The 12,507-nt window shown below is 51.1% G+C and overlaps 5 protein-coding genes across 9 annotated transcripts; 3 read left to right on the top strand and 2 right to left on the bottom strand.

Annotated features, from left to right (window-relative positions):
- Positions 1 to 1,760: 1,760 nt before the first annotated feature.
- On the bottom strand, positions 1,761 to 6,003 carry LOC9652066 (pentatricopeptide repeat-containing protein At2g35030, mitochondrial). The gene is made up of 8 exons (XM_024670183.1): positions 4,153 to 6,003; positions 3,954 to 4,096; positions 3,660 to 3,889; positions 3,372 to 3,569; positions 3,143 to 3,250; positions 2,931 to 3,089; positions 2,252 to 2,550; positions 1,761 to 2,196 (listed from the first exon to the last, which is right to left on the bottom strand). Exon 1 carries the CDS (start codon positions 5,953 to 5,955, stop codon positions 4,375 to 4,377), a length of 1,581 nt encoding a protein of 526 aa, XP_024525951.1. The 5' UTR covers positions 5,956 to 6,003; the 3' UTR covers positions 1,761 to 2,196; positions 2,252 to 2,550; positions 2,931 to 3,089; positions 3,143 to 3,250; positions 3,372 to 3,569; positions 3,660 to 3,889; positions 3,954 to 4,096; positions 4,153 to 4,374.
- Positions 6,004 to 6,031: 28 nt separating this feature from the next.
- LOC112344994 (pentatricopeptide repeat-containing protein At4g02750-like) lies at positions 6,032 to 7,882 on the top strand. The gene has a single exon (XM_024670764.1). It carries the CDS (start codon positions 6,032 to 6,034, stop codon positions 7,880 to 7,882), a length of 1,851 nt encoding a protein of 616 aa, XP_024526532.1.
- On the top strand, positions 7,820 to 8,730 carry LOC9652064 (protein phosphatase inhibitor 2). Of its 3 annotated transcripts, none has more exons than XM_024670188.1 (4): positions 7,820 to 7,959; positions 8,010 to 8,122; positions 8,177 to 8,362; positions 8,406 to 8,730. In XM_024670188.1, exons 1-4 carry the CDS (start codon positions 7,925 to 7,927, stop codon positions 8,648 to 8,650), a joined length of 579 nt encoding a protein of 192 aa, XP_024525956.1. In that variant the 5' UTR covers positions 7,820 to 7,924; the 3' UTR covers positions 8,651 to 8,730. The 3 variants fall into 3 exon arrangements, with proteins under 3 accessions (XP_024525956.1, XP_002966044.2, XP_024525957.1); XM_002965998.2 differs by having other exon boundaries at positions 7,823 to 7,959; positions 8,424 to 8,730; XM_024670189.1 differs by having other exon boundaries at positions 7,826 to 7,959; positions 8,427 to 8,730.
- Positions 8,731 to 8,801: 71 nt separating this feature from the next.
- On the top strand, positions 8,802 to 10,520 carry LOC9634955. Of its 3 annotated transcripts, none has more exons than XM_024670185.1 (3): positions 8,802 to 9,294; positions 9,367 to 10,254; positions 10,319 to 10,520. In XM_024670185.1, the coding sequence occupies exons 1-3, from the start codon at positions 9,197 to 9,199 to the stop codon at positions 10,458 to 10,460; spliced, it is 1,128 nt and encodes a 375-aa protein (XP_024525953.1). In that variant the 5' UTR covers positions 8,802 to 9,196; the 3' UTR covers positions 10,461 to 10,520. The 3 variants fall into 3 exon arrangements, with proteins under 3 accessions (XP_024525953.1, XP_024525954.1, XP_024525952.1); XM_024670186.1 differs by having other exon boundaries at positions 8,812 to 9,611; positions 9,696 to 10,254; XM_024670184.1 differs by having other exon boundaries at positions 8,812 to 10,254.
- Positions 10,478 to 12,115, bottom strand: LOC9652063 (desiccation-related protein PCC13-62). The gene is made up of 3 exons (XM_002965631.2): positions 11,318 to 12,115; positions 11,024 to 11,255; positions 10,478 to 10,957 (listed from the first exon to the last, which is right to left on the bottom strand). Exons 1-3 carry the CDS (start codon positions 11,668 to 11,670, stop codon positions 10,565 to 10,567), a joined length of 978 nt encoding a protein of 325 aa, XP_002965677.1. The 5' UTR covers positions 11,671 to 12,115; the 3' UTR covers positions 10,478 to 10,564.
- Positions 12,116 to 12,507: the final 392 nt, after the last annotated feature.

Below are 12,507 nucleotides of genomic sequence, written 5' to 3'. Positions count from 1 at the left end.
GGAAGGAATCTCGGATTTTCTCGGACAAAATAAAATTTTTATTCGATCTGGATGGTTTGCGTGACCATGGATCCAGAGCCAGCGCTGGCACACAGCCCAAATCCTCGCACAGGAACATATCACCTTTTCAACTATTCTTCCAGAGACTTTCGCGTTGATCCGCCCTTCCAAATATCATCTCGCCCGGGAGAGTTTCCTCTTTTTTAATTCCCAATCGCCATTCTTTTCCTTTGTTGCTTTGAACGTTCGCAAAGATATTTAAGTTGGGGAGCACTGCAAAAAGAAGAAAAAGCACTGCACAACATGCTTCGAGTCACGTACAAAGTCCATCGCCGAGCATTATTGGAATAACTTACAGAGATGTGAGAATCTTTTTCTGTGCCCGTCCGCCCCTCCCGAAGGGTCAAGCGTTGGGCTTTTGCGTTGCTTCGTCTGGAAACTCAAAGTTTAGCCCTTAGACACACAACACAAAGTATTATAAGAAAACGAGGGAGCTTACCTCGCTAAAACCATTGCACTTGACCCTTTTCCTTGTGGAGCTCCGCAAGATTAGGAGAGAAAACTAATGCCGAGTGTGGTGTGGTCGTCGGCGGGCAGTAAATATATAATGTTGTAGCCGTCTGTCGTTGTTCTGATTCTGTGCCTCAAACCGGAGATTGAGCGAGCTGCGTCAAAATAAAAGCTGGGGGGAAAAAAAAGAGTAAGGAACTGACTGACGAAGTTGGCGAATGATAAACTCCCGACTGAAGAAGAATGCAATGCAGAAAAAGGTAAAAGAAAAGAAACGAACCTGTTGTTAACAGTAAATGCGTAACCTGGTGCAATCTGGTCGCGCGAGTAATGCCGGGGAATGCGAAGTGAAGCAGCAGCAGTGGTAGTAGTAGTAGTAGTGGTGAGTGTGTCGCTGTGTCTTCCAGTTGGTTTGCTGTGTAAGTTTGGCCATTGAATGCGGCCTCCGGATTGCGATAACTTGATTGGTGCCTCGCTCTCGAGGCGCAGGGGCCAGTCCAGCGGGTATTAAGTTCCGCCTTGCAGCCATGCCTTTCCGGATGTAGATTGGAAGCCGAGGAATAAACCGATACTCCACAAATTGCCTGCCTCTGCAGAAAAACAGCCCGGCCATAATCAGCTGTGGTCCATGAAGGCTCCCGCGACAAATCGTTTGAATGTCTTTGAGCAGCAGCGGCCCCTGTCTTTGAGTTCGAGTGACATGGATCCAAGGCCAATCCATCCAAACTCTGGGTGACATGCCTTTTTCGCCTTTGTCTCGGTGTCATTGAATATGGGACGTCAGGAGCGAGCAGCAAGACCTGGAAAAGACAAGAGAGAAAGAAAGAAACAGTGGTTAATTGCGGGATCACAGTGGAAAGAATCTGAGAAGCAAGTGAAAACTGGTTTATCTTTTCTTTCCCTGCTCTTTTCTCTTTGCCTAGGAACTTACGATGCTGCATCGTAGCCAGCCAGATACACGGACACATCGTGGCGATGGTGATGGCATGTCGGTCACAGGAGCATCTTCTTACAAGTTACGAGAGAGGTTAGCTGGTCGTAAAGTAAAGAGTACCGGAAGAGAATGTACACCGCAGACGCAGGCACCACACGAAAAGCAATCGGCAGCTTGTGCGGCCACTCAGCTCTCTCGGCACCAGTAGTAAAACAAAAGCGCCAAAGCAAGTCTCAGTCCCTCAAGTTTGAGTCTGCGGGAAACAAACAAGCAAACTTCATGAGTGAATGAATCTGTACTAAGCCCCGGCCAGCAATCAGACAAGGGACGATTCCATTTAATGGGCACCATAAAGAAAAGCATATGGGGCTGGTTCAAGCCTGGCCTGTTGTTTCTTTGCTCCTCTGAGCTGGGGCGAATGGGGTGGAGTAAACTCTGGGATTGACTATAAACAAAGGCAAAGAGAGAAGAAGAGTAGCAGAAGATTCGAAGTACAGAAGAAAGTGAAATAAAAAGGACGCATATGAGGAGGACAGACCCCAGACCCCAAGGAAAGTGATACAACCTCCACTTTGCGAAGGCACCATTCTACCGACACCACGCAGGAACAAACAAAATCTGAGCATCGCAAAAAGAAAGAAGGAAAGAAAGAAAAACCCCTGGACTGGGCCGAGAGACAGGACACGAATGATAAAACCCACTCCAACTTACAAGAAAGCTCCAGAGTTTTCCAAATCCCTCCCAAGCCACCCCTGGAGAGAGATCATGATTAGCAATTGTTTGTAGCAGAAAAGATAATATAAATACCAGATGGTCCTGAAAGCAGCTGCGCCAAGCTTGTCAAAATCATTTGCGCGGGAGGCTGACGTTCTCAAAAGATGGTGGTGGGTCACGACTTTGGAGCTGTGCATCTGGGCTATAGATCTCCACGTACTTCTTCTACGCTCGCTACAGCGTCAGCAGTGATATGCGCTCAAAGACACCGACCCCTTTTAAGTGAAGGCGCCAGGGGCCGTAGCCACCAAGTTCTAAATGGAGCCACCTCTTTTCCTTTTCTTTCGATCCCCACCATCTCCAACCCCACCCCCCTTGAGTTTTGCTCCCATCTGTGGACCAGCAGATGTGTTAGCAGGCGAGAAAGTGAAAGATAAACAAAACAGAAAACAATGCAAACAAGAGCATAAAATACATACAAGCGGGAGAGAAAGAAAGAGGGACTGAACTCTAAACCCGCACTTGTCCATTTCATGACACCGAGAAGGTGTAACTCCATGGTCAAGCGGCCCAGACGACTTCTAGACACATTTTAAACAATTTCTCGATACGTAGCTTGCAGAGACGATTCCATGACACTACTGGGGATGCATTTCAGAAGCAGTTTCGATATGATGCAGCAAAGCATAGAAGGAAAAAAAAAAACAGAAAAGAAATATATCTATCACCATCCAGTCATCCCTTTGGGAATGCCAGCTAAAATATTACTCACCTGAATAAAGACGAGGGAGCTTTGTATGTACCCTCTCTGTTGCTTTCGCCAAATTGATTGCCCGAGAATATGCCCACACTCCTGCTGTGAAGCTCCACTTTTGAGCTTAGCTTTTAAGTCAACGAGCCAGAATAGCCCCGCCCTCTCGCATGGATGGCACTGAAAAACACGTGAATCAGCGCTGGAAAAGAGATGGCGTGCTTGATACTTACAAGCCCAAGCGCTCTCTTACTTATGTTCTTGCTCGGCTCAGCACTTGTGCTGTTAGTCTTCCGATTTTGCGCCTTAATGCGAAAGCAAAGCACGCGACAAGCCCGCCCCTGGTAAGAAAACAAAAAACCGTTTCAAAGTATGATCCAAGCAGTAACAGTTCATCGTGCTAGATGCTACGCCCTGGCTTTAGGTGCCACATAAAAAGAAAGGATTGCTTGTGAATCTTACCAGCTGGATTTCATGGACGGACGGACACCTTCAATGCCTCCCTGACACAAAAACACAAAGAGCTCTTTGTGACAAAACAGTGATCCATACATCAATACTTCTTGATAAAAAAAAGAGAGAAAGTACCTGTAGCATCTCTCTCGCCTTGTTGCAAAGGTCGTCTTCCAAGTCGTTATCAGCAAATACAGGAGAAAATACCTAAAGCACACGTAGCGTAAGCCATTGGTATTTGCTAATGAGCAACGACGGACCCTGATAACCAGAACGAAGCAAAAGACGCACACTTACTGACTTCCGTGAGTGACGACGCTGTGAATGACGCGATCATTGAGTAAGTGCAGTAGCACCGTCAGATAGCAGCTACTAGAGCAGTAGCATACCATTAGTAAGACCACAAACAACAACAAAAAAATAAAATCAGATGTGCACAACAGCACGCCCGTGGAAATTTCAAACCTGGAGGATTTGTTTCTGCTCGCATTGGTACAATAATCAATTCTCGTGTCTATATGCTGCACCTGTACAAACAACCAGTTCGAGCGTCCTTACCAAGACACGAGAAAAGAAAATAAAAAGATTTACCTTTCGAGATGTGAACTGGAACTTCAAGTAAACCTTTTCAAGCAATAACACCAGAATACTGTACAGCGTGATCCAAATTCCGGAGCAAAGTAGAGGCTCATTGCCGAAACTCGCACTTAATAGTTCTGGGGTTTCTGGACCAGCTGCAAAAAACGATATCACTTCATCCAGGAAAAAAGAGTTTAGAATGCACACGTACCAATAGAAAGGTAAAGAGCTTTCCAAAGTTCTGAAATTTTTGAAATCTGGATCCTTCGAAGTTTTCAGATCCTTCACTGTGGACAGGACGATCTTCGCGATTTCTACCGAGGAAGTCCTGCAAAAACAAAATCTTGACAAGTTGACGAGAAACCTGATTTGATTCACTTTGCCTGTGAAGCTAGAAGGTGGTCGCCAACGAAGATGATATCATTGTTTGCAATCACTCCATCTTCTCGGAATAAATGTTTTGGAGCAGCTTGAACGCAGCACAATTCCCTGGATCCAAACCAAGAACACGCTTGGCTGCATTAGCCGCAAGAGAGACGTCGCCATGGATCTTACACGCCGCTAGCAACGCCTTCCACTCCAAAACACCGTTGAAGCTCATCTTCTTCGTCGCCACCTCGGCCTCCTTCAATCGCCCAGCTCGACCAAGAACATCTATCAAGCAGCAAAGCTGCTCCTTCATGGGCGTCAAGCCGTGATCGCTCCACATACTCGAGAGATAGTGCAAGCTGCGATCCAAGTATCCGGCATGGCTGCAAGCGTTTAGAACTCCCGTGAAAGAAACCTCGTCCGGATCCACACCCAGCAACACCATCTCGTGGAAGAGCTCCATGGAATCCCGGCAGTGCCTAGAGCTTCGCCCACTCTCACAGATAATCGCGTTCCAGGCTACCAATTCCTGCCCAGGCATCATAGCGAACAGCTTCTTGGCCTCTCCAATTTCCCCTTTCTGGGCATATGCTACCACCACAGCCGTCCAGGACACAGCATTCCTCTCGCTCATCAAATCAAACACATACCTCGCATGCTCCAGCGAGTCATTCTCGCCATAGCCGGCAAGAATCGTGTTCCAGGAGACGAGATCTTTCTCAGGCAATCCCGAAAAGACGCTCTCGGCAGCAGCCATATGCCCGGACCGGGCATAGACCGCGATCATCGCATTCCAAGCCACCACGCTCCACTCCGGCATCTGATCGAGCAAGCTCCTCGCCTCGTCGATCTTCCCGGCACTGGAATACGCCGTCATGATCGCCGTCCAGGAGAACACGCTCCGCTCCGGCATCCTGTCAAAGACGATCTTCGCCTGGCCGAGATGCCCGTTCTGGGCCAAGATCGACAGCGCCGTGTTCCAGGACACGACGCTCTGCTCGGGCATTCGATCCAGCAGCTCCTCCGCCAGATTCCAGCAGCCGATCGATGAATACGCCGCGACCATGATGTTGCACGACACGATCGTGACCTCGGGGAGGCGATCGAACACCGCCTTGGCGCCCGCCACATCCAAAACCCTAGCCAGCCCCGAGAGGAGGATATTCCAAGACACGGCATCGTGCTCGGGCATCTCCTCGAGCATCCTCCTCGACTGGAACAGATGCCCATTTTGGGCATATGCTGCCACGACGGCATTCCAGCTCACCACGTTCCACATGGGCATCGCGTCAAAAAGCCACTTAGCGTCGTCCACGCGGCCGGCCCGCCCGTATAGCCCAATCATGGACGTCCACGTCACGACGTTGTGCTCCGGCATGGCCCAGAATGTGCGCTGGGCATCTTCTAGATACCCATTCCGGCCATAGGCTACCATCATCACGCTCCGCGCGAAGAGATCTGGGCGTTGGATGCGCTCATAAACCTGGCGGGCCTCGATCACGCTCCCATACTTGCCATAGAGCTCAATTAGCAAGCTGGAGACCTGCCTGGGAGGATGATTCTTAGCAGGGAGATTGGAGTGGACTTCTCGGAGCTCCGCGAGATTATTGCAAGACCTCAGTGCTTCGTAGATCTTCCATTCCATCAAAATCCCCAACCCTAGCCCTTCCCGCGCAAAGCGCTTTGAAAATGTAGGGCTTAGGTGGCTCTACCCATGTCCAATGCGCCATGATGCCTTGGAGCTCGCAAGACAAGCGCTCGACGACTTTAGGGCTCCGTCGGGCGACGCCACGACCTCCGCCAAGGATTCGTTTGCTCGGCTCTTAGCAAGCTGCCGGGATGTGGGCGAGGGCAAGCGCATCCACTGCTCGATTCTCGAGAGGGGCCTTGGCCATAGCAGACTCCTCTCGAATCTCCTCATCCAAATGTATGGAAGGTGCGGCCACGTCGACGCCGCGCGAGGGATATTCGAATCCATCGGCGAGCCCAACGTCTACTCGTGGTGCATCCTCCTCACGGCATATGCCGATAATGGGCATCTTGTTCAGGCGCGAAGGATATTCGATTCCATGCCCGAGCACAACCTCGTATCATGGACGGCCATGATCGCGGCATTTTCACAACGGCAGGATCTTCATGAGGCACAGGCGCTCTTTGATTCGATGCCCGCGCAAAGCATTGCCGCGTGGAATGCCCTAATTACGGCATATGCCACAAGTGGGCATTGTGAGACAGCAAGGCGCTTGTTCAACTCTATGCCCGCCCGGGACATCATCTCCTGGAATGCCCTAATCGCGGCGTATGGTGCAAACACCTTGCTCGGAGAAGCCGCGGGCCTCTTCTGGGCCATGCCCGAGAGAAACGTGGTGACGTGGACCTCAATGCTCACGGCATATGCCCAAGGTGGGCATATGCTTGAAGCTAGAAGAATATTCGACTCCATGCCCGAGAGGAACGTTGTGTCTTGGACCGCGATGCTCCACGCATATGCCGAGAGCGGGCATCTAGGGCTCGCTAGGGCGACGTTTGATGCGATGCCCGAAAGGAATGTGGTGTCGTGGACGGCCATGGTCCAGATCTACGCGCTTGCCGGCCAGGTCGAGCGCAGCAAGGAGATCTTCGATGATATGCCCGAGAGAAACCCTATGTCTTGGACGACGATGATCCAGGCGTACGCTTGCCACGGGCAAATCCGGGAGGCCGCGGCTACATTCCAGGCGATGCCGGCGTGGGATATGGTGGCGTGCACGGCGATGCTTGCGGCGCACGCCGCTAGCGGGGATTTGGAGGCGGCGAAATCGCGCTTCGATGGAATGCCGGCGTGGGATCTGGTCTCTTGGAGCGCGCTCCTCGCGGCGTATTCCCTGCGCGTCGATCGGCCGGAGCTCCTCGAGAATCTCCACGAGCAAGGATCAGGAGAGAGCGATGGCGCCGTAATATCGGGCAAGATGCTGGATCGGGCAAAGACGCTCTTCGATCTGGTGCCGGAGCGCGATCCAGTCATGTGGACGTGGATGATCGCGGCGTTCTCCCACGCCGGCCATCTCGATCGAGCGCGCAGGATGTTTGAGACGATGCCGGAGAGGGATCTGGTCTGCTGGAACACGATGATCGGCGTGTATGCCGAGTCCGGCCACCGCATGATCATCGAGCTCGTCCAGGCGATGGAGCTCCAGGGCCTGGACCCCGATCGATTCTCCTTCATGAGCGCCATCGCTGCGTGTAGCCGGCTGGGATGGCGCGACCGGGGCTGGAAATATTTCGTGTCGATGATCCAAGATCGGGGAATCCGGCCCTCGCGAGAGCACTTCTCGTGCGTGGTGGATCTGCTGGGGCGATCGGGAGATCTGGGGCACGCCGAGGAGCTCGTCCGATCGATGCCGTTCTCGCCGGACGCCACGGATTGGGGGGCGCTGCTCGGTGCGAGCGCGACGCAGCGCGACGTGGATCTGGCGGCGCAGGCAGCGGGGAATGCATCAGTGCTGGAGCCGGAGATGGCATCGTCCTACGTGCTGCTCGCCAGCGCCCTGGCCGATCGATCGAGTGGAGGAAGAAGAAGAGAAAGTATTTAGCTTCCATCGCTCTAGGGTTTTAGGGCGTCGCGGTCGAGGAGGATGAGCGTGAAGAAGAGCGGCAGATCCAAGGCGAGGTAACGCAATGCGCTTTCTAGCGATTCGGTTCATCTCTTGGATTGATCAGAGCTCGCGTCGCGTGGGACGAGGACAATCTCGACTACCTGGAAGCGAACAAGAGCCCCAAGAAGAAGATCACGGAGCCAAAGACGCCGTATCACGCCCCGGAGGCCAGCGACGGTAAGAATTCCTCCATTTGGAAGACGAGCAAGAGATGGATCGTCCACTTTCCAGGGATGATCTCACCGCTGACCGACGATTTGGACGGGATGAGAGTTTGCGACGAATCCTCGTCCGTGGATCCGGAGGCCGTCACGAGCGCGCTACTCGCGTCGTCCTCGAGCAACGGCACCGGCGGGAGGAGATGGCGGAGGAGCAGTGGGTGGACATCGTCCGAGGATGAAACCGAGGATCGCCGGGGTAAGATCAAGGTTCCATTTTGCCTGGATCATAGTTCATATAGACGATGTCCATTGCCCAGAAGAACACCAGCGATTCGCGGAGCTCCGGCGAGCGCACTACGATGAGTTTCGGAGGCTACAGTTGCTGCGCTTGCAAGGATCGAGCTGGCAAGAGGAGGAGGAGGAGCAAGCTGCTGCGAATGGATCCGCCGGAGGAGGTGGAAGACACAACCACCAACAACAAGGATCATCCTTGCAAATCCAAGCGAACACGAAAAACTCTAGCAACACTCCCGAGAATCAATGAAGAAACTCGTGAGTTCTTCCAATTGATATAGATGCGTGACTTGTGAAACTAAAATAAGAAGGGTCCCCACCTTTGCGTTATCTTGAGTGCCACGTCATGCGGAATCTAACAGAATATAACTATTCGAATATTCTTTGTGTGTATTTTCGCGGTGAAAGTTTCTCTGTTGGATGGCCACTGCAAGAAGAGGAATGAGAGATGAATACCACTTCAAATTCTTCTTCCAGTGGCCTTCCAAAACGGAAGAGCTTTTGATTTGGTTTTGCCGATTGTTTCTTCTGGCATGGATCATACGCCGGAGCAACAGCCACGGCGCTGGCGCAGTCTTTTCGATATGGTCGGGACTCAGTGCACAGTCGCTGTGCATGACGCGCTCCATCGTCTCGCGACTGGGTCTTCTCATTCTTCCATTTAAATAGCGCCCGACCATACTCATTCAATTCCAGAGCAATTCGATCGACACTGGCGCTATCCCAAGAGAGTTCTAGCAAGCAAGCACCACCAAGAAAGAAAAGAAAGATAGAACAAAGCTCCATAGCCACAAGCATGGAGAAAGATCGAGGCATTCTCATCGCCATACTGGTCGTTCTCCCTCTGCTGCTCCAGGCAGCCAAGATTTCTCTCTCTCCACCAGATGGAAACTCGTACGAAAAAACTAAAAGAGTTTCTCTCGACGATGGTTCTAAAGTTTGGTTTCCTCTTTTCGTTGTTTCCAGGATTGATTTCGAGGTGACAGCCAGCGGTTTCCAAATCTACTCGTGCGTGGATGTCAACAAAACCGGCCATCTCTCTTGGGCCCTCGACAGAGCCGAGGCCGAGCTCTTCGACGCCAAATTCCACACCCTGATTGGATTCCACTACTTTCTTCCAAAACCCGATGCTGGAGGAGGCCGAGCAACTTGGTCCTTGCTCAAAACCCCGGGCTCTTCCTCGTCCGAGCTCCCCTCGAGCACGGTCACAGGTATAAAGCTATCGAAACTTTCACTGCATTGCTATTCATCTCAAACGCTAACATTGTTCTTGCTCTTCGTGATCGATCGACCAGGCAAGACCATAACCAACTTATCCGGAGGCCGAGGCAACATCGACGATCTCTTGGTGCAAGCCACCTCTCACAGTGGACACACGCGACTTGGCAGAGCCTCCTACATCCAGAGGATCAAAACTCGCGGAGGAACCGCTCCAAGCGATGAGATTTGCAAAGTCGGCGGCATGACGCAAGCAGTTCCATACAAATCCGACTACGTATTCTGGACCCAGCAAGCCTCCGACGTCATCGAGGGACACCACGGCTACATCGACGCGAAGTATTCCACTCGGCCACTGTTCTTGCTCTTTGGCGAGGGATTCCAGCACTACAGGTTTGATGGCTCGGCCTGGCAGCTCTTCAATGCGTCCGCGCTGCTTTCTTCGATTCCCGGCCAGGAGGTGATTGGCGACCACTACTTTCTCGAGACCAAGGACGCTCGCGGTGGACAACCGACGTGGTCGAGCTTTGCCTCGCCGAGCACCGTGACGGCAAAGCCTGTGAATACTTTGAGGCCCGCCACGAGCGATAGTATTTCTTGGGCGGATCTCCACGCAACCGGGAACACCGGAGACAAGTAAGCTTGATCGGATTCTCTGTTCTGCCAGAAACTTACAAGTTGTTGCTGTTCTTGGTCCCAGATACTTTTTCGGAGGGGTGACGTATGTTCAAAGACGCTCCACGAGGGGTGGTTTGCCACCGCAAGTATCGAGAGCTCCAAAAGTTGGCGATGTGTTCCTGTCGCCTTACTCAGCGGTCTACTGGTTCTACGTGTCGAGCTAGTCAAAAACTCTTTTTTCTTGCTTTTGAAAGCACTGAAAGAAACTGTCCATTGCAAGAGACAAGATACAGAGTCCTCCTCTCCACTCAAACTTTTCTTTCAATCTCTAGAAGTAGACATTGGCAGCTTTCCTGAGCTTGGTGGCGATGGCTCCGGACGCTCCATCGGGATAGAAACCTCCGGGCTTTCTCGCATCGCCGGTTCCATACACGATCTCAAGAACCTGTTGTGGAGTCCGAGCGAAGGACAGCGAGAACTTATCGCCCACGAGAATGTTGCCTTCGATCTTCTGCTCGGCCCCCAGACACTTTGGAACCACCAGGCCTTCGTCGTCGATGCCGGTGGCGTCGTCCAGATTGCTTCGAAGCAAGCTGAGCTTGCTGGTGATCTCGTGAACTGTAAGCTTGTAAGGCTCCACCACCGTGTCCTTTCTCTCGTACAAGTAGGTCCGAATAACTGCGTCTTGTCCGGACTCGACACCGAGGAGCCCAGCAAGGAGCTACAAAGAGCAAGCTTTAGAGCTACCTGAAGAACCAAGAGGAAAAATGGGATTTTTCTTGCTTACCCTCTTTCCATCAGAGCTCTGAGTGAGAGGATTCGCACCAACGTAGCCAGTGAGCCCAACGTAAGGAATGGCATAGCTCGCTAGCATGTAGTTCAAGCTGTTCTCGTAAGGACTGAAAGGAGGATCCAGCTTTATTCCCAATGCCTTCTCCATGATGGTGTTCCAGTTCTCCACGCTCAGATCCAGCAGAGGCCTTGGGAAGCCTTCTTCCTTTACAACCCCCTTGATTGCTCTAAGAAGAAAGAGCAAGAATGAATGCCATAAAAGGAAAAAAACAGAGAGAACTTTGCTTACTTCAAGTGACCAACTTCTTGCAGAGCAAACTGGGCGATGATGTCACGAACCAGAATGTCGAGCTTGGCCTTCTGCGCACCCTTTGGAGCCGGGCCATTCTCCGCAAGGCCGGGATCAAGCTTGTCCAAGCCATAGCCCAGAGCCCCATAAGCGAAAAACTCTGTCTCCAGGTACTCGAGATTCAAAGGGAATGCCAGTAACTTCTTGTCATCGGGCGTGACATCTCCTTTTGGAGCAAACGCAGCCGACGAGACCTCTCCACACGCTTCCTCGTCGTGAGCATAGCTAACAAAGAATCCAGAAAAAAGGAGGATCAAAACCACAACACTGCTAGTTCCAAAGATCAAACCCATCGCACTTGCAAACTCTCTCTTTTTTTATCTCTAGCTACGAAGCTCAGAGGAAGAAAAATGTGATACCTTGGGTTGGGTCAGCATAGGAGAGGAAGAAGTCTCTCGCATTTATATTTGAGACGTTTTTTTCACTGCATGCAAATGGTAGCTACAAGCGTCAGTTAAAGAGCAGGCATGAGCTTCCACCTAAAATTCCACATCCGTGGCAGCCATCTCACCGTTGACGCGGCGCTACGTGTGAGGACACAGCGGCCAGATCGTGGGCTGATCACTGACGAGACAAATTGCGCCAAAGAGAAGAAAACAAGAACAAGGTCGTAGACCGGCTAAAAAATTTCCCTGACCGATTTGGATCTGGAGGGAAGAAATCCATCGCCGCGTCGCTGCCCCAAATTAGGGCTTTTGAGGTCTTGTGCCGGAATATTTCAATGATAATTATGTGATAACTAATGAGTCGCCTTTTCCCCTACTTTCGAGTGGAATCTCCAAGTAAATGGGGATTGTATTTGGGCTTGATGAGGCCTCATTGCAACTGTTTCCTGAGTTCTAGAAAATTTCTATGAAATAGATTTGGAATATTTTATTTGTTTGTGATTTACGCATGTACAACCTGTTTTAGATCTTGTCGCATAAGATCTTGACTCCTATGAATAGCAGCCGTGGAGAAGCTATATTAGCCTTACAGATAGGGAAATTTTAAAAGATATACACAAGTTAGGATGAAGAAATGAATATGACTTTCTTCAATGATAATGCCAAGAAAAACATATGGTGATGGGACATGATACGACTCAATGTTGTATGAGTCATAATCAAAACACTGGTCTTATGTAATAT

This window comes from Selaginella moellendorffii, unplaced genomic scaffold, assembly GCF_000143415.4.
Source record: "Selaginella moellendorffii unplaced genomic scaffold, v1.0 SELMOscaffold_6, whole genome shotgun sequence".
Classification (NCBI taxonomy): Eukaryota; Viridiplantae; Streptophyta; class Lycopodiopsida; order Selaginellales; family Selaginellaceae; genus Selaginella; species Selaginella moellendorffii.
Note: the sequence above shows the minus strand (reverse complement) of the source record. Positions and strands in the feature narration are given on the sequence as shown.